The 26,970-nt window shown below is 44.1% G+C and overlaps 1 protein-coding gene across 1 annotated transcript in view; it reads left to right on the forward strand.

Annotated features, from left to right (window-relative positions):
* The window catches only part of LOC124803416 (testis-specific serine/threonine-protein kinase 4-like), a 104,632-nt gene that overhangs the window by 34,348 nt on the left and 43,314 nt on the right, over window positions 1-26,970 (forward strand). The window contains exon 3 of the mRNA XM_047264600.1: window positions 17,651-17,800. Coding sequence (XP_047120556.1) covers window positions 17,651-17,800 — 150 coding nt within the window. The remainder of the gene's footprint in view (window positions 1-17,650; window positions 17,801-26,970) is intronic.

The following is a 26,970-nucleotide window of genomic DNA, read 5'->3' on the forward strand; positions in this document are numbered from 1 at the left end:
CTCCTTCCACCTTTCTGCCTTCCCTTCTTTGCTTAGAACTGGGTTGCCATCTGAGCTCTTGATACTCATACAAGTGGTTCTCTTCTCTCCAAAGGTCTCTTTAATTTTCCTGTAGGCAGTATCTATCTTACCCCTAGTGAGACAAGCCTCTACATCCTTACATTTGTCCTCTATCTATCCCTGCTTAGCCATGTTGCACTTCCTGTCGATCTCATTTTTGAGACATTTGCATTCCTTTTTGCCTGCTTCATTTACTGCATTTTTATATTTTCTCCTTTCATCAATTAAATTCAATATTTCTTCTGTTACCCAAGGATTTCTACTAGCCCTTGTCTTTTTGCCTACTTGATCCTCTGCTGCCTTCACTACTTCATCCCTCAGGGCTACCCATTCGTCTTCTACTGTATTTCTTTCCCCCATTCCTGTCAATTGTTCCCTTATGCTGTCCCTGAAACTCTGTACAACCTCTGGTTTAGTCAGTTTATCCGGGTCCCATCTCCTTAAATTCCCACCTTTTTGCAGTTTCTTCAGTTTCAATCTGCAGTTCATAACCAATAGATTGTGGTCAGAATCCACATCTGCCCCTGGAAATGTCTTACAGCTTAAAACCTGGTTCCTAAATCTCTGTCTTACCATTATATAATCTATCTGATACCTTTTAGTATCTCCAGGATTCTTCCAGGTATACAAACTTCTTTTATGATTCTTGAACCAAGTGTTAGCTATGATTAAGTTATGCTCTGTGCAAAATTCTACAAGGCGGCTTCCTCTCTCATTCCTTCCCCCCAATCCATACTCACCTACTATGTTTCCTTCTTTCCCTTTTCCTACTGACGAATTCCAGTCAGCCATGACTATTAAATTTTCGTCTCCCTTCACTACCTGAATAATTTCTTTTATCTCATCATACATTTCATCTATTTCTTCATCATCTGCAGAGCTAGTTGGCATATAAACTTGTACTACTGCTGTAGGCGTGGGCTTCGTGTCTATCTTGGCCACAATAATGCGTTCACTATGCTGTTTGTAGTAGCTAACCCGCACTCCTATTTTTTTATTCATTATTAAACCTACTCCTGCATTACCCCTATTTGATTTTGTATTTATAATCCTGTAATCACCTGACCAAAAGCCTTGTTCCTCCTGCCACCGAACTTCACTAATTCCCACTATATCTAACTTTAACCTATCCATTTCCCTTTTTAAATTTTCTAACCTACCTGCCCGATTAAGGGATCTGACATTCCACGCTCCGATCCGTAGAATGCCAGTTTTCTTTCTCCTGATAATGACGTTCTCTTGAGTAGTCCCCGCCCGGAGATCCGAATGGGGGACTATTTTACCTCCGGAATATTTTACCCAAGAGGACGCCATCATCATTTAATGGTAGAGCAAAGCTGCATGTCCTCGGGAAAAATTACGGCTGTAGTTTCCCCTTGCTTTCAGCCGTTCGCAGTACCAGCACAGCAAGGCCGTTTTGGTTAATGTTACAAGGCCAGATCAGTCAATCATCCAGACTGTTGCCCTTGCAACTACTGAAAAGGCTGCTGCCCCTCTTCAGGAACCACATGTTTGTCTGGCCTCTCAACAGATACCCCTCCGTTGTGGTTGCACCTACGGTACGGCCATCTGTATCGCTGAGGCACGCAAGCCTCCCCACCAACGGCAAGGTCCAGGGTTCATGGGGGGATTTTGGAAATATGTAAGATCATATAGCTTGATATTGACGAGAGCTCGGGGTCGTGCAATTCTAGAAAGACAGAGGTTAGTTAGACGATCGGGGATGGCAGAAGAACGGAGATTATCGCAGATGTGGCAAATTGAAGATCTTTACAGGATAGAGATTGATGTACAACAAAAAATATCGAGTGCGAGTCACGGAACGGAACGTTGTGATAGTGCAGAGGGAATGGTGGTAGTTTTGCGATTGGTATCACAGTCTGAGAATGAACAAAAACAAACAATTGACGGATCTAGTGGTTCAGAATTAGAATCAGAGGACGAGCAACGTCAGTACGTGGAACCAAATATAGTAATTCTAAATCATACGGTGCAGTTTCCAACAGAAAGGCTGTGTGTAAGTGCGTCCGCACAATGTACGGAGGTCGGTAAGGCGCCACGTGTAAGACGCGAAGGGCAAAAATTACATCAAATAGTAACAGGTGACGATGGTGAAGAGTCAGATAGTGTGTTCGCAATATTGAAGCAACTCACTATGGTCGTTAAGCAGACAAATGCAGGGTTAGCAGACTTAAAACTTGAAACAAGTGCAGGGTTAGCAGACTTAAAACTTGAAACAAGTGCGGGGTCAGCAGATCTAAAAACTGAAACAAATGCAAACTTAGCAGGTTTAAAAACAGGGACAAATGCTGGCTCAAATAGTATCAAATTTGAAACCTATGCTGGATTCGAAAGAGTCCGCGAAGATCAGCAAAAACCAGGAACGGAAGTTAATGAACCGTTTACTAAAATCCTGAGAGGCAAGAGACTCGAGCGAGCTTATACAATCGTTAATGGCTGACCAGAAAAAGATGCGTTCTGACGTTGACCAGGTGCAGGATGCAGCGTCTAATGTTAATCAAGGAGTTGATAATTTTGCGCGTAAGACGTCTGGTAAGGCGCAACAAATCGTGGAAGAGCTCAATGTCAGAAAACGTGTACGCGAGCCGCATCAAAAAGATTCGATACACGCATTGAAAACATCGTCTCGAAATCAGAAACAGTATGAACAGCTTCGAAACAGTGTACGGAGAACCGTACAGAAAGCAGTAGTGAGGGAATGGAATCGGTAGTATCATCCGACACTGTGATGTACAGAAATCCAGAAGTAAACAAGTCAGTTGTGCAATCTTCCGTAGCATTAGCGGAAACACAAAAAAGTCATGAGATTCCAGTTGTCTACCCACAAGAGGTTGCGTCAGTAATTACCGAAACGAAACAGAAGCAAATGGGAAGAGAACAGATAACACAGGTGAGCGGAGCATGTGATGTGCCGTCACCACAGACAATGGAGCGAGAAACGGTAAACGCGCGCATTCCAACACAGCGGCAGCCGACCCTCCGAACGTACGCGAGTGACGCGAGAACAGAGCAAGTTGTGACGACACATGTACCAATTTCTCAATTTCGTAGTTATAGTACAACAGGTTATAGACCGAAAGTCAATAAAAATCAAATAGGATGGCAAAACACTGATCCAGTTATGGGAAATTTAAACGAATCTTTCAGTCCGATACATGAGGAACGGTACGGTTTAGATAAATGCGCACCACTGCGTAGATACGAAGCTAGATGAGACGTAAAACTATCATCTCAGGATCCAAATATGGTTGAACGAATACAAGAACACATGACACAGTTGAAGGGAACGGATAATGTGAAAACACAAACGCCGTATGGTGGAATAGAAAAATTTGACAATGATCACTTTTTGACAGTCAGAGAATTCCAACATTACAAAGAAAGCGGGGACGGCTTACGCCCACGCAAGTTTATAAATCAATTCCAAATCGGTTTACCAGAGCATTGGCCACGTAGACATAAACATGATTTCATTTGTGGGCATATGGATGGCGCTATAGCGGAAATCACCCAAAGAGTAGCTGCAAACTGTCAGTAGTATGTGTAATTTAAATCCTCGTTCTTGGAGCGATACTGGTGCACGGAAACCCAAAATAGAATAAAGTATGAATTGTTACAGAAAGAGTTACTCGAAAATTCAGGAGAAAAACGAACCAGTTAGATTTTTCGAAGAAATGACGAAAAAAAATCAGTGTTTAGATCATCCATACAGTGATGGGGAACTGATACGTATGTGCACAATGAAGTTACTGTTACGATATCAGCAGTCATTGGTTGGTAGGGCAGGAGATTATATACAAGCATTTAAAGGGATGTTAAGAGAACTTGAATTCATCTTCAGTGAAAATGACGCGAAGAAACAACGTACAGTGAAAGATAACAGTGGTAGGGGGATAATAGCAACTGATTAGGCTTTAATAATAATTACAATGGCAGGAAAAGGTAATCGTTTTGGAAAGAATGGTAATCGCCCATGGGCTAACAATAATAACTATGGTTTTGGAAATTCACAGAGGTCGAATAATAACTATGGCTTTGGTGGACCGTGGAATTGCAATACTGAATTTGGTCCTAGAAACTACGGTGGTAACTATGATCCGAGATGTAATCACCTTGCAAACGAGGCAGGAAGGTTTAGAGGTTTTCAACAACAAAATCCAAGTTACTCAGGTGGAAATGGAATGGCCAGAACGCAGAAAGGTTGGGAAAATCAAGCTTTAGCGGGACAAAACACGCGAAACGAACCGGTACAGGAAATCGAGTTGAGGCCACCAAACCCAGGTAAGACAGATTGACGAGATGAACGGTACGAAGACCAGTTACAAGTTATTCAATCGCAAAATGAAGTTAATTGTATATTTAAACATGTCAATAGACTTAGTTTTGATCAGCAAGATTCTGAATCGTAGGGGGTAATAGGATACAAACACCAGCTTGCTGGGTTTCAGTTGACTGAGAGTAGACCGATGATGAGGAACATGAATTACTAACGGTGAATATAGACAGTAATACAAAAACCGATTATGACCAAATTGTAAAAGATGTACCTTTTTTATACGAAACGGAGAGAGAAATAGTATGCCAAGAGGTTAAAGCAGCATCGATTCCACTAATAGTGATACCTAAGGCAGATGACATATATAGGACAGGAAAATCATTGGCTTTGCACCATGTGAGTCATTTGAAATTGTATAAAGGGTAAACAAAAGAAAAAAAGAGTAACTCCACACGAGAATTTGGTTGTATTAAATGTCCAGAAATCAAAGAGAATGAAAGATAACAAAATGCACACAGATAAAACTTTCAACTTGTACTTATCTCAGTCATAAAGAAAACAAATTTCTTAGGAAGGTAAAAGGGTATTATGAAGAAAAGACAGGAAAGTAACAACTAAAGAAACTCTTCTGCAAACGAAATGTGTTCTAGGGAAAGAGTAGAAAGCAAGGAGGAAGGTAGAAATCAGCAAGTGGATAGTTGGACGAAATAGTAGTAGATTCTCTCTTAAAGACGTAGTGTAAAGGAGATGGGAGATGATTTGTGTGGACGAAGGGAAGTAAAGAAGTGGGAAGAAAATAAAGAATTATGTAAGAAGGAGATAGTCATTTCTAATTTGTTCCATTGAGGACGGTAAACAAATAATTGAGATATTTTTGGCGAACATGTGAAGCATGTATGATTTACGGAAGGTACCAAAAACTGATATTGAAATAAAGATATGAAGGACATAAATATAAGAAGTCGTTAGGAGGTAATAATTAGAAAAGAGAATTGAATTATTAAGGTAAGCAAGAAACATGTTATTTCGTGGAAGGAGGTAAACAGTAAGAAGTAAGATTAACGCAGAAAAATTTCAATAAGGAAGAGTATGATGGCGAAAGGAAGGATCATAAAAGTTTACTGTCAAGAAAAAGGAGAAAGGGATAAATACAACTGAGAAAAAAATTAAGCTTTAAATCAATGCAATAGAACAATAAAGAACATTGTTGAAAACGAAAGGAAAAGAGGAGGGATATATATTATATTTTGAAAGGCTGTTACAGTTAATGCCAAGAAGAAGAGATTGCAGAGAAAAAGACGCGGGAGTCGAAGTCAAGGTGCAAAGTTTTCAAAAATAATATGAAGTACTTGTAGTTAGAATAATAAAATGAGGTGGTGGAAGGAATTCACTAACTTACAAACCGTAAGTTTCACTCTTACTATCCATAGTGATGAAGATGAGGGCACCATGACCTGTATGTTAAGAAAATCAAGTAGAATGGGGAGAAGAGATTAAAAAATAAAAACCGTGATAAGAAAAACATTTTATAGAATAAATGATAACTTTTGTAAAGTTTATGAAAAATTTAATGTTTGTAAAGTTGTAGCGTAATTTAAGGGAGTAAGGGTTATAAGAAAATAGATAATGATATCATGTGAAATAGAGAATAGGTGAGGATGCAGGAGAAGTAAGATAATCAAATCAGGGGCAAACATTGTATTAGATATGAAGTCAGCAGACAAGGTGAAGCATCATTGCGGCCAGATCGACGTCACCTTACGAGATGACGAAAGAAGAGGCCTTGGTGGAAGTAACGGTCCAAGAGCATAACACCTATGAGGAAAAGTTTGGAGAGCTACAACGCATCCTGGATACAATCAACATATACCCTGACATGAGCTTTATCCATACGAAAGCCATATACAAGCGTTATAGCAATGGTTTGGCGAAAGTGTTAGATACTTGGCACTTCTACCGCGAACTGTTTAAAGCAGCATATGGAGAGATGATGAACGTCCACCGAACCGGAACGGAGGCGGACGTATTACAGCTAGGACGAGCGGGTGTTTAAATTCACCACAGGAAGAAGAAGAAGAGACTCGTTTCTGTACCTCATCGTGTAGAATAGCTGAAACTGTTATCAGGCTTTACGGAATTCAACAACTGCCAAACAACCCCTGATTACTCAGGGGATGAAGCAAGAAAACGATGGAAGGCTGTCCAATCTATCTAGATGAACAACCGAATACAATAAAAGTATACACAACAATTTCAAAGAAGACGCCACAAGAACAGATTAAACGATAACGAGACTAAAGAGGTCTTCAATCCCAATTCCCGGTCCAGAGAAGAACGAAGACCCAAGTGAGAAGACAGCAAGAACCACCAAGAACAGGAGATGTCATGTAGAGGATTTGGAAGAAGGAAGAGCCTGGATCAGAAGAAATCAAGAAACCTTTTCAAATCACTTCTCATTCAAGCCTATTATTGCATTTAACTAACAACGAGAATCCAATTTAACTACCGAGCGAGGTGGCGCAGTGGTTAGACACTGGACTCGCATTCGGGAGGACGACGGTTCAATCCCGCGTCCGGCCATCCTGATTTTGGTTTTCCGTGATTTCCCTAAATCACTCCAGGCAAATGCCGGGATGGTTCCTCTGAAAGGGCACGGCCGACTTCCTTCCCCATCCTTCCCTAATCCGATGAGACCGATGACCACGCTGTCTGGTCTCCTTCCCCAAACAACCAACCAACCAATTTAACTATTCTAACAGTATAAATATCCGATATTCCTTATGGAAAATTGCAACATCCTCAGATGTCATACCGAGAAATAGGAGATGACTACTCGTATGAATGCCTAGAGACGAATAGACGAACGATGAACCGATATACAGATTCGACGAATGAAGAAGAAAAGTTTTATGCTACCGAAAACGGATCTCCAATACAACGTCACCATAGGCACATGAAAAATGGAACAAAGGCAACCACGCATTCACAACACGCTGAGACCTTCAGCAACCTTTCTCTCTGCCGACCGTCACTGCATGCTCAGCAGAAACGAGGCGACGCGAATGCCGATCGTCATTCCATGCTCAACGGAGACACAGCGAGGCACACGGCCCACCGTCATTCCATGTCCGATGGAGGCACGTCGAAACACATGAAGAAAAGTCACGTTTTCAATTAATCATGTTAAAGATGTAGGAGAAAGAACTGTCTGTGACAGACTACTATCCGAAAAAGGGGATAATTTCTACGATTGTGTTAAAAAGAAATATTTGAATTTGAAGACTTTTAGGTGTTAGCAATAGATATTTACTAACAATATTTTTAAACTTTAATCTTGACATATCAATAATATTCCCCTGTATTTCATATTTTTCATATGTTTAAATTAAGAAAACATTTCTTGGGAGGTTAAGATTCTAATGTGTGATATGTTTGTCAAAAATAGAGGATATATAAATATGAATGGGTTTAAGTATTCCACGATGCATTTTAAATTTTGTAAAATAATTAGTAAGATAGAAATTTAATATGTTTGTAAAAGATAGCTTTGAAAAATTTTGTAAAGTTTTAATGTGCGGATTTAAAATTTTTGGGGAATATAAAGATGTTTATGTATAGGATTATGCCTGTAAAGTCATGAGACTGATTAGGTTGAGTTTAATATAGATCATAAAGCTTTGTTATAAGAAATGAAATTTGTTTAGATTGTGATTGATATGAAAGCTGGAGATAAAGTGAAAAATATTGAAAAATGGGTGGATAATGTTAAATGAATGTTTCCTCAACTTCAATACCTATCCATCAACATTTACTATAAATCAGGTAATCAAAAAACAGATCAGCCTAAAAAAAATTACAGATGATACAGATTTATAGATAAGCTCAAATTGTTTGAATTTAAATTAAAATTAAAATGTAGACAAGTATATTGAAAGAAAAGGACCTTCGATTTGTTAAATAGAATTGTATAAAAATCAGAAAAATAGAAAGAATGTTAATTTTTCAAAGAAAAAAGAACATCACTTAAGAGTTCAAATCTGTAAACATGAAATCAAATACAACATAAAATAGAATGATAAGGAGACTAGATCGAACCATTGTTTAAGGTACAAAGAATATTAAAATAGAAGTTGGTCATTAGATAGGTCAATTGCTACTGTCAGCAGTTGTAATCAATTTCTCAGTCGAGTACGTGAACAGCGAGTGATACACATGTGATGTGCGCATGTAACTTTTACGTGTCTGCAGAAGCACAAAACGTCCGATTGGTGGAAACGAACTAGGAAGGAGTAAAGTGCAGAGATTTCGAAGAAGTTTAATGGTAGGGCCATTGCGGTTGGCACAGAGTTTTCACAGAATAAGAGGAACGCTCCTATTGGTCGAAAAAACTGTAACGTGATGAAGAACGAAAGAACCAAGATAGGGAGACAGTTCGGCTACGAGAAAAGCAAGAGCGAATTTTTCGGGGACTCTTCTCTGAACTGGCGTCAAGAACAGAACAGGGCGCAGAACGCTCTGTACGATGCAGAGGAGAAATTTGTGTGAACACTGTGTTCACTGCAGCTGACATTCAGCTAGATGTTAGCTGTAGCGTCATTGAGATCCAACTGTGGAGAAACGAACCAGCCACTTAGTTAATTGTTCTTGCAAGGAGTGAGAGGGCATTTTAATATGCACACTGCTCCAGCCATGCGCGTGCATACCACCAAATTCCAACACGAGGGATGAGTACATGTTTTCTCACGTAACGAGAAACACAGTGAGAGTTTTTGCTGGAAAAATCAGTAAATGCATAATTAGTTTTTATAGGAATTTCAGAGGACTAGAGCAGCTATGCAGACGACAGCTCATTGCAGCTAAGGTAAATACCGTGAGCAGAGGCCTAAACTTGTTTGTTCACCAGCTTGCATCCACTGTAAACTCGAGTGACCTTGGGTAATCGTTTGCTCAACTTGTCACAGAACTAACCATCCTCCATAGACTTGATTCTCATCCTAAGTAGTACCGAACTTTTTAACCTGAATCGGATGATTTATCGTAGTACTGGCCGACATCATGACGTAGTCGTAGGAATAATTTTGTAAAGAAACTTCTAGCTAAAATTTACCATTGTTGTTTTTAGAATTATTTCACTTCCTGAGGATGAGATGCATTCGTTTGACAACTGTCATAACATTGTCACATTGTAAGCTGTGTAAATGTGTGTGTTTATGAGATAAGGTTGCAACATTAAACCAAAAATATTTACAGCTTACACAGTTATTCTGTCCTCAAAACCTTACAAACTTAGCGAATTGGCGAGCAAATATCCCCCAGCATGGCAGTGCGCTATCTTGTTGAAACTCTGTCTATAGTTAGAATTTCTCTAACCGAAATGAAACATGAAGTTGCCACATTTTCGGGTTAATAGTTTCAGTAATGGCAGGTTCAGTGAAAGAAAGGTCGTACCATCTTAAGGTGCATAATGTCACACCACAAGTTCACTTTCTGACTTTTCCTAATAAGCTGTGTCATGTACGACTTTGTACACAACAGAAAGGGGTGGTGGGCTACATAGTGGTGTGGCAGCTGTTTTCATACAAAAGCTGGACAAGAACAGAAATGATTAGCGAACAGCTTAACACAGAAACAGAAGATTTGCTTAACTTGTATTTCTACAAGCGAACGAAGACTGATTGCAGATAATGCAGCAAGAAATTGAGTCCAGCTATCACTGTCAACAACGAAGAGGCTCATTATACTAAGCGCAAACAGTGACATCGTAATGAATAGGCTCAAAGTTCAAGAGGGTCAAGAGGGTGCCACTGGCCTATATGGCGGCGGCAGAGGGCGCTCATGAACTAAGCCGCTGGAGGCGTGGTTCTGCGGGTGTGCACCATTGGGTCCGCTACATCCCGCACAACCGCTGTCAGAGTCTGCCGGAAATTTGCAGTTCCGGTGCTAACACTGACGCCCATGGGTGGGTAAAGATACATGATACTACGTGCTGTACTGTGTGTGTTTTCCGACTTCCAGGTCCAGACGTAATTCCTATGGACTTTCCAGGAGTTGTGAAAAGTCGCGTCATCGGTGAAACAAACTTTACCAAGGTAGTAACTACCTGCATCTATTCGTCCCAGAATGCTCCTGCCAAATTCAGTATGTGTGGACCTATTATATGGCTGCAAAGTTTGCAGGAGTTGCTTTCAGTATGCATGGAAATCCGACTGTTCGTATAAAATTTTCACCATAGTGCTCTGAAGTATGCCTCTTTCTCTGGAAACACGACATGTTGATTTCTGCAGACTGTGATAAAATGCTGTAATGCACGATATCAACAGAGTCGTCACTCATTCCTGGTTTGCCGCTTCTTGCCTTGTCAGGACCACTGGCAGCCTCTTTAAGCTTTTCATACCATCCTTTAATACTCTTCACATCTGGAGGAATCCGACCATAGGCACTTCAGAGCTGTCGCTGATCTATGACAGGCTACCACGATTTAAGGAGTCACAAAATATACTGCGCTTTCTCCTCATAGACGTCGTAGTGAAACAGAACTTCTAAATTACAGTACCTGTAACAAGAGAGGGCGAAAAAGGAATCAAATTCCGACAAATCTCACGCGTAAGTCTGTCCATGCAAACTTTACGAGTTAAGCTACAATTTTCACAAGAGGGGGGGGGGGTGGGGGGTGGGGGGAGGACATCGACCAGTAAGTTCCAAAGGTTTCAGGTTCAGGTTGTATACGAAGTCCATAGTCTGTCCCCCCTCTATGGTTATTTTAAAGCTTAAGGCTTTACAGAAAGACCTTAGTCTCTCCCCCCAGCCCTTCCCCACCCATTTGCGTGCAACACAAGAACGTTCATACAATCACGTGAAACTGTCTGAAAGTCCTTCTTTGGGACGTTCAAATTGCGCGCCGTGTTGGCGTTAATGTCGCTTATGTTGCAAAAGTGTTAATCCTTTATGTGAATTTCTTTACTTTTTCAGTTTGCTGTAGGTTTGTGTTGAAAATACCAATTGCAGCTAACGCGATTATCATTTCAGAAAAGAATTACCGTCTTTTGCATTTCCATTTAGTTGCGATAGGAGTCCACACATTGTAGTTTTAGATCGGGATCCATCATGTGTGGAACAAATTTCTCACACCGCTGACGTCTCTTATATGCTCAGAATAAGCTGAATCTCTGAACGTTTTGGACAGACGCTGTATAGTCACCCTTTATACGATATTCAGGAGGTAAACCTCTCGTGATACGACACGTATTGCAGACAAGGAGATGGGGAAATGAAAAACTCCGGGACTGCACGAGGGGCGTTCAGTAAGTAATACAAATTTTTTTTCTCTGTCAGTTTCGGGTGAAAACATGCAGAATTTGTTGTGCGACTTCGTGGAATAATCCCGCTTCTCCCCTATAGTTTCATGAAGTTTCCATACTAAACCTTAAAAATGGCCTCTGTAACGGGTGCGAGCTCCAAGCAGTGAGCTGTCGTTGAGTTCCTTTGGCGGAAAACAAGAGCATCACAGATATTTATAGACTCTTGCAGAACGTCTACGGAGGCCTGGCAGTGAAAAAAAGCATGGTGAGTCGTTCGGGGAGGTTTATGTCATCATCGCAACAAGGGCGCGAGAACAGTCCCGATCTGCCACGTTCCGGCCGACCTCACACAGTTTTGAATAATGCAATTATATACAACCGCTCGCTCACAGAAGGATCCGTGCCGAAGGACTGGAAAATTGCTCAAGTCACACCAATACTCAAAAGGGGAAGTAGGAGTAACCCGTTGAATTACAGGCCCATATCACTAACGTCGATTTGATGTAGGGTTTTGGAACATAACTGTATTCGAACATTATGAAGTACCTCGAAGAGAACGATTCATAGACACAGAGTCAGCACGGATTCAGAAAATATCGTTCTAGCGAAACACAACTAGCTCCTTATACTCATGAAGTAATGAGTGCTATCAACAGGGGATGTCAAATTGATTCCATATTTTTAGATTTCCAGCAGGGTTTCCACGCCGTTCCTCACAACTCACAAGCGTCTTCTAAGCAAACAGCGCGCCTATGGAACATCGCCTCAGTTGTGCCACTGGATTCGTGATTTTCTGTCAGAAAGTTTACAGCTTGTTGTAATAGACGGAAAGTCATCGAGTAAAACAGAAGTAATATCCGGCGACCCCGAAGGAAGTACAAAAATGCCGTATGGCTAGGGCGTCCCGTCGGGTAGACAGTGCGCCTTCTGCAAGTCTTTCGAGTTGACGCCACTTCAGCGACTTGCATGTCGATGGGGATGAAATGATGATGATGATGATAAGGAGAACACAACACCCAGTCCTTGAGTGGAGTAAATCTCTGACCCAGCCTGGAATCGAACCCGGGCCGGTAGGTATGACATTCCGTCGCGCTGACCACTCAGCTACCAGGGGCGGACGAAGGAAGTGTTATAGGTCCTCTGTTCTTGCTTATCTATATTAGCGAGATAAGAGACAATCCCAAAAGCTGTCTTAGACTGTTTGCAGATGATGCTGTCATTTACCGTCTTGTAAAGTCATCAGATGACCAAAACGAATTGCAAAATTATTTACATAAGATATCTGTATGGTTCGAAAAGTGGCAATTGACTGTGAATAAAGGAAAGTGTAAAGTTATTCACATGAGTACTAAAAGAAATCCACTACATTTCGATTACGCGATAAGTCACACAAATATGAAGGCTGTAAATTCAACTAATTACTTAGGGTTGTTTCCAGAATGAAATTTTCACTCTGCAGCGGAGTGTGCGCTGATATGAAACTTCCTGGCAGATTAAAACTGTGTGCCCGACCGAGACTCGAACTCGGGACCTTTGCCTTTCGCGGGCAAGTGCTCTACCATCTGAGCTACCCAAGCATGACTCACGCCCGGTACTCACAGCTTTACTTCTGCCAGTAATTACTTAGGGATTACAATTACAAATACCCTAAACTGGAACTATGACATAGATAATGTCGTGGATAGAGCAATCCCAAGACTGCGATTCGTTGACAGAACACTTAGGAAGGTGCAGCACGTCTACTAAAGAGACTGCTTACACCACGGTTGTCCGCCCTATTCTGGAGTATTGCTATGCGGTGTGGGATCCGTATCAGGTGGGACTGACGGATGGCATCGAAAAAGTACAAAGAAGGGCAGCTCGTTTTGTATGATCGCGACATAGGGGAGATAGTGCCACAGACATGATAAGTGAACTGGAGTGGCAATCATTAAAACAAAGGGGTTTCTCGTTGCGACGGCATCTTCTCATGAAATTTCAATCACCAGTTTTCTCCTCTGACTGCGAAAACATTCTGTTGGCACCCACCTACATAGGGAGAAACGATCATCACGATAAAATAAGAGAGATCCGGGCTCGCACGGAAAAAATTAAGTGCTCGTTTTTCCTGCGTGCCGTTCTAGAGTGGAACGGTGGAGAGACAGCTTGAAGGTGGTACATTGAACCTTCTGCCATGCACTTTATTGTGAGCAGCAGAGTAATTACGTAGACGAAGATGTGTTTGAACGTGCAGACACTTTCACTTATACATTAAATTAATTTGCAGTTGCGAATAAGGACAACCATCAGCTGTAGAATGGAATGATGGCAATGAAAATCTGTGCTTGATCGGGACTCGAACCAGGATTTCGCAATTATCGCGAGTGGTCGCCATAACATTTGACTATACGTGCACGACTCATTGCCAGACCCATACCTCCATATGCCGTGAACCATGAGTCTATGACCTGTACTCGTCCATCCCTTATAGGTCGCACGTTGTACTTAAAAGTCGCTTGTCACGTATCGGAAGATAAATACGACATCGCAGTGCATGTATTATTCTGATTACGATGCAAAGTTCCTCTGGACATGCATACTCTTGGTAGTGCTGTGTCGACCAGTTGGGGTGCTCAAGGGTGTGTGCCCACTTATTCCTCACCACATAAAAATACCATAAGGAGTAACGGAGGACCAACTTTGAGAAATTTCTCGCGCGTTACCAGGCTGATAGTGACAATTGTTTGTCGAACATCATCGACGAAATGTGGGTTCATTACTTCGAACCGGAAACGAAACAGCAAACCATAGAGTGGCGTCACAGGCACCTCTCCTAGAAGAAAAAGTTGAAAGTCGCACTCTCAGCCAGTAAAGCCAGAGCGACGGTCTTCTGGGACTCTGGAGGGGTTTAATGTCCTGCCTCATGGTGCAACAATCAGAAAACTGAAGAAACGGCCTCAGCGTGTTCATCACCACAGAAATGCAATCGATCTTCTCCTTCTCCACGACAACTCAAGGTTTCATACAAGTCTGTGCACCAGAGACTGTTATTACGTATCGATATCAGCCCATGGGCGTCAAAGTTGGCAACGGAATTGCAAGTTTCCATCAGACGCCGATAGCGGTCGTGCGGTATTCAGTGGACCCAATAGAGCACGTCTGCTGAGTCACCCATCCGGTGGCCCCATACCATGGGTGTTTCTGCTGCCACGATATAAGATGGATCGTGGGAGCCCGGCAGGCCACTTGCACCTGGAGTCTCTTCACCGTGTGACGTCACAAAGATGCCGCCTAGTCGCAGCTCCAACTCCATTGTTCTTGAATCAGATTTTCACTATGCAGCGAAGTGTGCGCTGATATGAAACTTTCCTAGCAGATTAAAACTGTGTGTCGGACCGAGACTCGAACTCTTGACCGTTGCCTTTCGCGGGCAATTGCTCTGCCAACAGAGCTACCCAAGCACGACTCACGCCCCGTCCGAGAGCCCCTTGGTAGAGCAATTTCCCGCGAAAAGCAAAGGTTCCGAGTTCGAGTCTCGGTCCGGCACTCAGTTTTAATATGCCAGTAAAGTTCCATTGTTCTTGCTTTAGTTGACAGAGCCTCTTCCCTGTTGATATTGAGAGCTGGACTCTATTTGTCGGTGAATTAGTTGTAATGAGCTTTCCTATGCTTGGAGAAATACAAGTTCAGTAAATCTTCTGTTTAGTCTATTGACTTATTCGTTAATCATTTCTGCTCCTGTTCAGTTTCCCTACGATGTCAGTTGCCGCACCAGTCTGTAGCTCACCTCTCCTTACCATCGTGTATGAAGTCGCACACATGCACACATCAGAGTGGAGCTCACAGAACTTAACCGTTCTTCCTCATCCACCCTATAGTTCGGATCTGGCACGTTCCAACTTCAATCTGTTTGGCTCAATGAAGGATGCACCTCATGGGAAGCAGAGTGTGGATGATGTGGAGCTTATTGTTACAGCAAAACATCGGATCTGACGTCGATCATTAGAGTTGTACCATTCGGGCATACGGGCTTTCCCAGTAAGGTGGCGTAAGGCAATGAACGAAAATTATGTTGAAAAATAGATTTTGTAACTACGTAGGCTTTCCCGGCGTAATAGGTCTTGAAAGTCTCTTCGGGTTTGCTGCCGGATCCTAAAATCAGCTTGACTCGATATTTCGGTGATCCAACTGGTCGCCATCTTCAGGAAATTGCTGCTTCTGCTGGTGAGTCCCGCTGAGAACTGACGCCAGGCTGCAAATCGGCGTCGTATGTAGGCAACCGTTCAGTACACGGAGCATGCGCCGCCCATCACGGTTGCTGCCCTCCAAATCAGGGAGGTGACGCTGCCCTTAGGAGAACACTGCTGGCAACGATATATCGCACTCAGGGCAGCACCGAAGAACGTTCAATTTTGATGCGAGATAATACAGGATTCCGTGCCTTGCTAAGAGGAAACCCATTGTCTCTGTTGATTAAATTATCCGCCAACCTAATTTCAATCGGCTCTTTATAGACACTGTTCCAAAAACCGGAAATGTTGGCAACTACCACAGTTGCATCAAAGTTCATACCGTCTCCCTCATTTAAGCAGTGTTCTGCTACTGTCGATTTTTCCGGCTGTTGTAGCCTCGTATGACGGCGATGTTCCACAAACCTGTCATGAATTGTGCGATTCGAACGGCCAATGTAAGCCTTCTCACATTTACACGGAATTTTGTATACACCGGGTTTCCTAAGCATCAAATCATCTTTCATAGAGCCGAGTAGTGCCCTAATCTTAGAAGGTGGACGGAACACACTCTTAATGTTAAAATTCCTTAAAATTCGTCCAATCTTAAACGATATGGCTCCAGCTTAAGGAAGAAAGGCCACCGATCTATGTTCCTCTTCATGAACCTCCAAAAGATGATCCAAATTCCATAGCCTGAAGAATAAGCTTCTCGGAGTATCCATATCCCTTAAAAACGGCCATCAAATGAACAAGTTCTTGGGTTAAGCTGTCCTCGTCGGAAATGGCATGTGCTCTGTATACCAAAGTCTTAAGGACGCCACTGCTTTGGTGTGGTGGATGACAACTCTTAGAATGCAGATACCGATCTGTGTGCGTCGCCTTTCGGTGAACACTGTGTCTGGTATTTTATAAACCATAACGTTTAAAAATGGAAGCATCCCATCACTTTCAACCTCCATGGTAAATCTGATGTGGGGATGGGATTGAAATTAGGTTGGCGGATAATGTAATCAACAGAGACAGTGGGTTTCCTCTTAGCAAGACGTGAAATGCTGCATTATCTCGCATCAATATTGAACGTTCTTCGGTGTGGCCGTATCGTTGCCGCCAGTGTTCTACTAAGGGCGCCGCCACTTCCCTGTGTTGGAGGGCAGCAACCACGATGGGCGGCGCATGCGCCGTGTTCTGAACGGTGGTCTATATAGGACGTCGATTTGCAGCCTGGCGTCAGTTCCCAGCAGGACTCATCAGCAGAAGCAGCATTCTCCTGAAGATGGCAACCAGTTGGATCGCCGAAATATCGAGTCAAGTTGATTTTTGGATCCGGCAACAAACCCGAAGAGACTTTCAATAGATTTTGTAGACAAACTGGTGGGAAACAATATGGTGCATGGGAATCCTGAATAAAACCAACCTGCTTTCAGAGAAAGGAACAGGGAAGGGGGGATCAGATAGTGGTACAATAAGTACCCTCCACCACACACCGTAAGGTGGCTCGCGGAGTATAGATGTAGATGTAGAAAAGAAGTGTTGCATTACCTACTGCATTACACTCGTATTTGTCATATTGAAAGATCGACTGTGCTGCTCTAGCGATATCTGGCTGATTCCTTCTCTGCCTCTTCACGTGTCCGCCCCGAGACCCTCAGCACTTTGCACAGTGGGCAAGAATGTCTCCAGTGTGCATGCGGCAGGCACGGAACTATCAACCGCAGAGGCAGAGTATGTGGCTGAACGACACAGGTGAGAGGTGTGGTTCCTGAGGCGAGCCGCGGTGTGCGCAGGGTGTACATCGTGATGGAGTACGCGCCGAACGGCAGCCTGCTGGAGGTGATCCGCAGGGAGAGCTACATCAAGGAGCCGCGGGCCCGAGTGTGGTTCCGCCAGCTGGTCGACGCAGTCGAGTACTGCCACAACCAGGGAGTCGTGCACAGGTACCTTCTCTGCCCACCTCACTCTCACTGTCTGTTTGCCCTATCTTCTTGTTCCGCTCTTATTTATTTATTTTCTTCGTATTTAATTAGACCACTGTGCTGATATCACTGTAAAGTAGCTCCGCAGTTACCTTTGGGTAGTTGCATTCAGCGTCGGTGGGCGGCTTACCTGAATACGATATTGTACAGTCTTGATGTTCAGCATGTGGCCGATAATTATGTTATCTGAGTCATTAGTGCATCGATCAAAAAGGGCGTAAGAGAGGGATGTAGTCTTTCGCCGCTTCTGTTCGATCTGTACATCGAAGCAGCAACGATGAAAACGGAAGAAAGATTCAAGATTAGGATTAACATTCCAGGAAAAAGGATATGAGCGTTAACATTGACTGATGAAACTGCTGTCCTCATTTGATGTGAAGAAGAATCACAGGTCCCGCTGAATGGAGTGAACAGTCTAATGAGTACATTCCCTGTATAGAGAGTAAATTGAAGGAAGACGGAAGCAAAGGGCACTGTGACCAAATAACCACGACGCCGTGGATGTTCCACACTGTTCTTGTTGCACTTCTTGTGCTTGGACCACCCACTGCTTGTATTTTGCTTTTTCTTTTTCACAATTCAGTACACCTTCTCCCTGTTTTCATGTGTGATCTGTGTTTAGTTTTTGGCCGGCTGCCCACTGGCCCGTCTTACCGCTAGATATTGGGTGGGGGGGGGGGGGGGGAGGGGTGGTAGCGATGGTGAGCGTGCTTTGTCAGAAAGGCAAGCCGCTGCCTGGAAAACGACGCAGAGGCGGGTGATTTCGCATGCCTATACCAATTTCTTTGGCGCTTCAGTGTATAATCAGTGTTACAGTCTTATAAAATAACGATAATACTCATAGCCTGTTGAAAAAATTTAGTTTTCTGCCCGAAACACTATCGAACCGTTTGTTTTTACCCCTCAGAAAATATCATTTAACCCCTCTGGGGGCAATCATACCCATGTTGGGAACCGCTGAGCTATGCAGTACAGTGACATTTAGACCACTGTGCTGATATCACTGTAAAGTAGCTCCGCAGTTACCTTTGGGTAGTTGCATTCAGCGTCTGTGGGCGGCTTATCTGAATACGTTATTGTACAGTCTTGATGTTCAGCATGTGGCCGATAAATATGCTATCTGAGTCATTGCGTCTCATTATTGCTGGCACTTTTTACTTCAGTCTCTACCTCAAATCTTGGAGTGGGCCATTCAAGTTCTTCTCGACGAAGTACCCGGCCAGTTCGTTCCAATTGGTAACATTTAGTAGGGGGAGGGAAGGGAATTTCCTATTCTGGGGTTCACCGGGTCAGGGCTATAAGTTCCACACAGAATCGTGTAGATCTAGTGCATTATCGAATACCTATTCCTGGGTGTAAGAGGGTAAATTCCACGACTCCCTCTACCAGTGCAATGTAATTACTCTTACATACGCTTTCTGATAAAAAGTATCTGTACACCTATTAGTGGACACTAATATTGGGTATGTCCACATTTTGCCTTTGTGACGACTCTGCCGGGGGAGTCTTACAATTATGTCCCTGAATGTCCGCGGAGGAATGGCAGCCCGTTCTCCCTCGGGATCCGAAACCAGAGAAGATAATGGCGTTGAACGCTGGAGTCTCAAGCGAAGTCATCGTTCTAACTCACTCGAAAGGTGTCCTGATAGGTCAGGACAGTGGGCAGGCCTGTCCATTTCAGGACCTTACTGTCCACAAACCGTTCCCTCACAGTAGCTGCTTTAATACAGGGTGCTTCGAAATGCTGCTATAACCAGCCACCGTCTCCGAGCAGTTCCTCTACTGTAAGCAGTGCACAGTGCTGTGAAATTTGTTCGTATCATTCCACATTTAGCGTTTTCTCAAGTGTAATAATGACGCGCTACCCTATCCACGGAAAACACCTCCATACCTTACCACCACCTCCTCTGTACTTCACTGTTGAACCGCACATGGTGGCTGTAGCGTATATCCAAGCACTCGCGAAACCCTAACGTTTCCCTCGGGATACCACAAGGAATAGCGTGCATTATATACGCATCATCCGAAATTATGCTAAACGCATTCTCTGAAAATTATTTCGAGCAGTTAGTACATGAGCCCACGCGAATAGTAAACGGTTGTGAAAACACACTTGACTTCTTAGCAGCAAATAATACTCAGTTAATAAAGAGCATCAAAACGAATACAGGGATTAGTGAACACAGGGTTGTCGTAGCGAGACTGAATATTGTAACCCCCAAATCCTCCAAAAATAAACGAAAAATATACCTATTCAAAAAAGCAGATAAAAATTCACTCGACGCCTTCCTGAGAGACAATCTCCACTACTACCAAATTAACTATATAAGTGTAGACCAGATGTGGCTTGAATTCAAAGAAATAGTATCGGCAGCAATTAAGAGATTTATATCAAATAAATTAACAAACGACGTAATTTATCCTCCATGGTACACAAAATGGGCCAGAGCACTGTTACAGTAACAACGAAAACAAACATGCTATATTTAAACAGACGCAAAATCTCCAGGAGGGGCGGTTTTTTACAGAAGCTCGAAATTTAGCGCGGACTTCAATGCGAGATGCTTATAGTAGTTTCAACAACGAAACTTTTCCTTGAAACCTGGCAAAAAAATCCAAAGACATTCTAGTCGTATATGAAGGATGCCAGCGGCAAGATACAATCAATGCCTTCTCAGCGCGATAGCAATGGAGGTACTATCGAAGACAGTGTTGCCAAAGCAGAGTAACTAAACACAGCCTTCCGAAATGCCTTCACAAAAGAAGACGAAGTAAATATTCCAGAATTCGAATCGAGAACAGCTGCAAACATGAGTTACGTAGAAGTAAATATCCTCGGAGTAGTGAAGCAACTCAAATCACGTAATAAAAGCAAGTCTTCTGGTCCAGACTGTATACCAATTAGGTTCCTTTAGAGTATGCTGATGCAATAGCTCCATACTTAACAATCATATGCAACCGTTAGCACGTCGAAAGATCTGCACCGAAAGATTGGAAAGTTGCACAGGTCACACCAGTATTCAAGAAAGATAGTATTGGTAATCCACTAAATTACAGGCCCATATAATTAACGTCGATATGCAACAGGATTCTGGAACATATATTGTGTTCGAACATTATGAATTACCAAGAAAAAAACGGTCTTTTGACACACAGTCAATACCGATTTAGAAAATATCTTTCTTGTGAAACATAACTAGCTCTTTACTCGCACGAAGTGTTGAGTGCTATTGACAAGGGATTTCCGGAAGGCTTTTGACACGGTACCACACAAGCTGCTTGTAGTGAAATTGCGTGCTTATGAAATATCGTCTCAATTATGTGACTGGATTCGTGATTTCCTGTCAGAGAGGTCACAGTTCGTAGTAACTGACGGAAAGTCATCGAGTAAAACAGAAGTGATTTCTGGCGTTCCCCAAAGTAGTGTTATAAGCCGTTTGCTGTTCCTTATCTATATAAGCGATTTGGAAGACAATCTGAGCAGCCGTCTTCGGTTGTTTGCAGATGTTAATGTCGCTTACCGACTTGTAAAGATGAAAACAAATTGCAAAACGATTTAGAAAAGATACCTCTATGGTGCGAAAATTTGCAGTTGACCCTAAACAACGAAACGTGTGAGGTCATCCACATGGGTGCTAAAACGAATCCGTTGAACTTCAGTTACATGATAAATCAGTTAAGTCTAAAGGCCGTAAATTCAATTAAAAGCCTATGAATTACAGTTGCGAACAACTTAAATTGGAAGGAACACATAGAAAATGTTGCGTGGAAGGCTAAACAAAAACTGCGTTTTATTGGTAGAACACTTGGAAAATGTAACAGATCGACGAAGGAGGCTGCCTACACTACACTTGTCTGTCCCCTTTTAGTTTAGTGCTGCGCGGTGTGGGATTCTTACCAGATAGGACTGATGAAGTACATCGAAATCCTTCGGTTAGTTAGGTTTAAATAGTTCTAAGTTCTAGGGGACTGACGACCTCAGATGTTAAGTCCCATAGTGCTCAGAGCCATTTGAACCATTTTTTGCTTTACAGAAGAGGTCTCCACCCCGACGTACTCTTACGGATTTATGGACAGCCCTGGAGGATTCATAGCGTCAGTTTCCTCCAGCACTGCTTCAGACATTACTCGAGTCCATTATGCCACGTCGTGTTGCGACACTTCTCCGTACTCGTGTGGTCCCTACACAATCACTGGACTCGCATTCAGGAGGACGACGGTTCAATCCCGCGTCCGGCCATCCTGATTTAGGTTTTCCGTGATTTCCCTAAATCGCTTCAGGCAAATGCCGGGATGGTCCCTTTGAAAGGGCAAGGCCGACTTCCTTCCCCATCCTTCCCTAATCCGATGAGACCGATGACCTCGCTGTTTGGTCTCCTCCCCCAAATCATCCCACCCCAACCCTACACTATATTAGGCAGTTGTACCAGTTTTGTTGGCTCTTCAGTGTATATCCGTGAACGCACTCCCGCGAAAGCAGAACTGACATACGATCATAGGGACTTAGCGATATCTCCTGGCGTCTTGAGAGCCGTACTCAAACCCACGATAGGCCAGGATTAGTCTCTTCACAAATTTCAATATAAGAAGATAACAACGAGCAACGCAAGGAATAATCCAAAGCGCAGTACACAAAGTACACTCTAACACAAAAAAAACAAAAAACAACGCACCACGAAGGAATTCTCCGAATGGGACGAAGATAAGTTGATGTGGCGTAAATGTACACACAAACAAATGGTTATAGTTTCAGAAAATTTGGATGCTTTATTCAAGAGGAAGAACTCCGCAAATCGAGCAAATGAGTAGCGCATGGTCCACCTCCGGCCTTATGTGAGCAATTATTCTACTTGGAATGGATTTATGGAGTTGTTGGATGTGCTCCTGAAGGACATCGTGCTAATTTCTGTCCCAATGGAGCGTTAGAGCGTCAGAATCCCCAGCTGCTTGGAGGGTCCTACCCATAATGTTCCAAATGTTCTCAGTTGGGGAGAGATCTGGCGACCTTGCTACGAAGGCAAACAATAGAGATTTTCAACGTGTGTGGGCAGCCATTGTTTTGCCGAAATGTAAGCCGAGGATTACTTGCCATGAAGTGCAACAAACCGGGCCGTAGAATATCGTCGACATACTGCTGTGTTGTAAGGGAGAGGAGGATGAGAAAGATAGGGCTCCAACTACGAACAGTAATGACGGCGCAGACCATCACTCCTCGTTGTTGGGCCGTATGTCGGGAGATAGATTGGTATCCCACCGCTGTCCAAAGCGTTGCCAAGCTCGTCTCCACTGGTCATCGGCGCTCAGTTCGTAGCGATACTCGTCAGTGAAGACCATTCTACTCCAGTCAGTGGGATTCCAGGACGAGGATGTGTATGGAGACGGTCCGGATACCGCACTGACTTCTTACTGCCATACGGCCCGACGAGGAGCTGTAGTCAGGGCTGCCATTTCATTTCAGAGCCAGGGTCCCTTCGCTTGTTATTTGTGGCACACTTATAACACATTGGAAACGGCCTTGCCGCAGTGGATATACCGGTTCCCGTGAGATCATCGACGTTTAGCGCTGTCGGGCGTGGCCGGCACTTGGATGGCTGACCATCCAGGCCGCCATGCACTGTTGCCATTTTTCAGGGTGCACTCAGCCTCGTGATGCCAATTGAGGAGCTACTCGACCGAATAGTAGCGACTTCGGTCAAGAATACCATCATAACGACCGGGAGAGCGATGTGCTGACCCCACGCCCCTCCTATCCGCATCCTCCACTGAGGATGACACGGCCGTCGGATGGCCTGAAGACGGAGTGCTTTTTTATAGCGCATTAGGATGGCGGTACTTCGACGATATTCTACACCTCGTTTTTTTGTCCTTCATGGCAACCCGTCCTGGGCTTACATTTCAGCAAGGTAATTACCACGTGCACATAGCGCCACTTAATATTTTCCAAATCATACCTTGGCCAGCAAGATCGCCGGGTCTCTCCCCAGTTGAGAACGTCGGGATTTTGCCACTCTAATGAGCCAGTTGGACAGAATATGGGACTATATCCTTCAGAAGGACATACAACAATTGGCTCTAAGCACTATGGTACTTAACATCTGAGGTCATCAGTCCCTAGTAGTAGTAGTAGTAGAGGGGTTTTGTGGGCGCACGACAGCAAGGTCTTCAGCGCCCGTTCAGTATCATAGTGAGACGGGTGTAAAAAAAAGCTCAGAATATTTACATAAAACGGAACATAAAACACGGGAAACAATCATCGGAAAAGATGTGCTCACCCACACCGAAGCGTGGGATGAAGCAGGGCGTCAGCAGTAAAACATGGACAACACAGGAAGAAAACGAGAGAGGGGGCTAAAACAATGTAGCAGTTGGAAGTGGCTGGCTGACCGCAAGGAAAAAAAGGGAGGAGTCAGCCACTCTGCAATACACTAAAACCTCCAGCCTAAAAGTTTAGGCCAGAGTCCAGACACATCACAAAACTTAAAAACCCTAGACACACACGTCTCATCATTAGCTAAAACACAGGGCGGATCACCATCAACTTGTGCTTCTGCCCTTGCATCACGGTATAAAATGCAGTCTGTTAAAATGTGGCGGACAGAGATGTGCACACCACAAGCATCACAAAACGGAGGATCCTCCTTGGCAGCCCGATCAGCCTGTTCATTGCCCCATATGCCGACATGACCAGGCACCCAGCAGAAGGATACCTCTTTACCCCGCTGTTGGAGCAAGTACAGTTGGCTATGTATCAGCTGGACCATCTCTTCAGTCGGGTACAGGTTCTGCAGCGATTGTAAGGCACTAAGAGAATCGGAGCAGAGAAGAAATCGATCGCCCCGAACACGATGCATCTGCTCCAGTGCCGTCAGGATCGCGTGGAGCTCCGCTGCGAAAACGGTATATTCAGCAGGGAGGCGAATCCGGGTAACATGGTCAGGGAACACCACAGAACAGCCAAGGAAATTCTCCTGTTTGGAGCCATCAGTGTAAACGACAGTGAAACCGTGATGCACATCTAAAATGTTAAAAAAAAGTGACTGGAATGTAAAATCTGGCGTGCCATCCTTCTTAAAACGAGTCAAATCTAAAATAAGTTTGGGTCTCCGGAGGAGCCAAGGTGGAGATCTGCTCCAACCGCGACGTAAAACACGAAGACCAGCCATAGACATTGCAGCGAGGCAATCCTGTGCGCGAATCCCATAGGGCTGCGTCGCACGTTGCCGGTTATGAAATAACCGTGCCAGAGGAGGCTGAGCAACGGTATGGTATGCAGGTGTGTAGGGTGTGGACAAAGTTTTATACGCCTGGCGTACCGTAAGTAGCCGTCGCCGCATATGAAGTGGCGGTTCACCAGCCTCTGCACAGAGGCTTGGTATGGGGCTAGTTCGGAAGGCCCCAGTGGCCAACCGCAGCCCTTCATGGTGGACAACGTCCAAAATCTTTAAGTACGAAGGCCTCGCAGACCCATACACCGTGCACCCATAATCGAGCCGAGATCGCACAAACGCCCTGTAAAACTGGAGCAGACAAGTCCTGTCAGCTCCCCATGTACTGTGGCTAAGACATTTTAAAATGCTTAAAGCCTGAAGTGACCGCCGTTTCAGGTCTTTAAGATGAGGTAACCACGTGAGCCTCGAGTCAAAAATGAGACCCAGAAATCTCACCGTGTCTTTAAAAGAAAGAATAGTGTCCCTCAAGCGCAACTCAGGAAAGGTGAAAATCGAACGAGAACGGTTAAAAAGAACACATACAGACTTCTCGGTGGAAAACTTAAATCCACTCTTCTGCGCCCAGTCATCCAAACGCCTGATCTTAAGTTGCAACTGACGAGTTGTCGTTGCAAGGCTTGAAGAAGAGCAGAACAAAGAGAAATCATCCACAAACAAAGAACACTGGACAGGACTTTTCACCATGGACGTGATGCGATTAATAGCGATGGCAAACAGAGTCACACTTAAAACGCTACCCTGAGGGACACCGTTCTCCTGCTCAAAGCGATCAGACAGGACGTCACCAATTCGGTATCTAAAATATCGTGGCGAGAGGAAAGACTGAATAAAAAGAGGAAGACAACCACGAAAACCCCATACGTGAAGCTGCTCCAGGATGAGACGCCGCCAAGTGGTATCGTAGGCCTTCTCGATGTCGAAAAATACACCTATAAGGTGATGACGGCGTAGGAAAGCTTGTTGGATAGCCGCCTCCAGGAGGGCAAGGTTATCGAAGGTGGAACGAAACCTCCTGAAACCACACTGATAGCGACTAAGTAGTTGCCGGGATTCTAACATCCAGACAAGGCGGCGGTTGACCATCCGCTCCAAGGTCTTCCCTATGCAACTAGTGAGGGCAATACTACGGTAGCTACTTGGGCTCGAGCGGTCTTTCCCAGGTTTTAAAAAAGGGATTAAAACTGCCTCACGCCACGCATCAGGAAAGTGACCCGACGCCCAAATGGCATTAAAAAGTGCGAGGAGGATTTCTTTGTTGCGCATTGTGAGTTGCCATAGCATACTGTAATGGATCCTGTCGTGACCAGGGGAAGTGTTACGAGCTCCAGACAATGCAGAATCCAGCTCCCACATAGAAAAAGGGCAGTTGTAAACTTCATGAGAGGTGGACTGGAAGTTCAGACTACACCTCTCTGCAACCGCTCTATGGCGCTGGAAACCTGGATCCTGACTGGTTGTGGCAGTAACTGTCGCAAAATATGCTGCCATAGTCTGGGCAATGTCTCGCGGATCTGTGTGGAGAGTGCCGTTATTCATTACAGCAGCTATGGGGCACCTCCCTCCTCTGCCAGAAATTCTCCTAATGGTCTCCCACACAGTGGAACTTTTGGTGGAACGATTAATGGTGTTCAGGAACTTTTGCCACGACCTCTTCTTGCTCTCACGAATAATGCGGCGACATCTCGCCCTCGCCACCCGAAAGGCTGCAAGATTCTGAGCAGTCGGCCGACACTTGAACCGCCGCAGAGCCGCACGCCTGGTCCTGATTGCAGAGCGGCATTCGGCACTCCACCAAGGCACAGGTGGCCTTTTCCGGTGGCCTGTGGACTGTGGAATGGATGCCGCAGCGGCATGGTGGACCGTTTTGGTAATATGATCCACCCACACCTCAACATTCGCACA

The sequence above is a fragment of the Schistocerca piceifrons genome, chromosome 6 (genome assembly GCF_021461385.2).
Source record: "Schistocerca piceifrons isolate TAMUIC-IGC-003096 chromosome 6, iqSchPice1.1, whole genome shotgun sequence".
In the NCBI taxonomy this organism is placed as follows: domain Eukaryota; kingdom Metazoa; phylum Arthropoda; class Insecta; order Orthoptera; family Acrididae; genus Schistocerca; species Schistocerca piceifrons.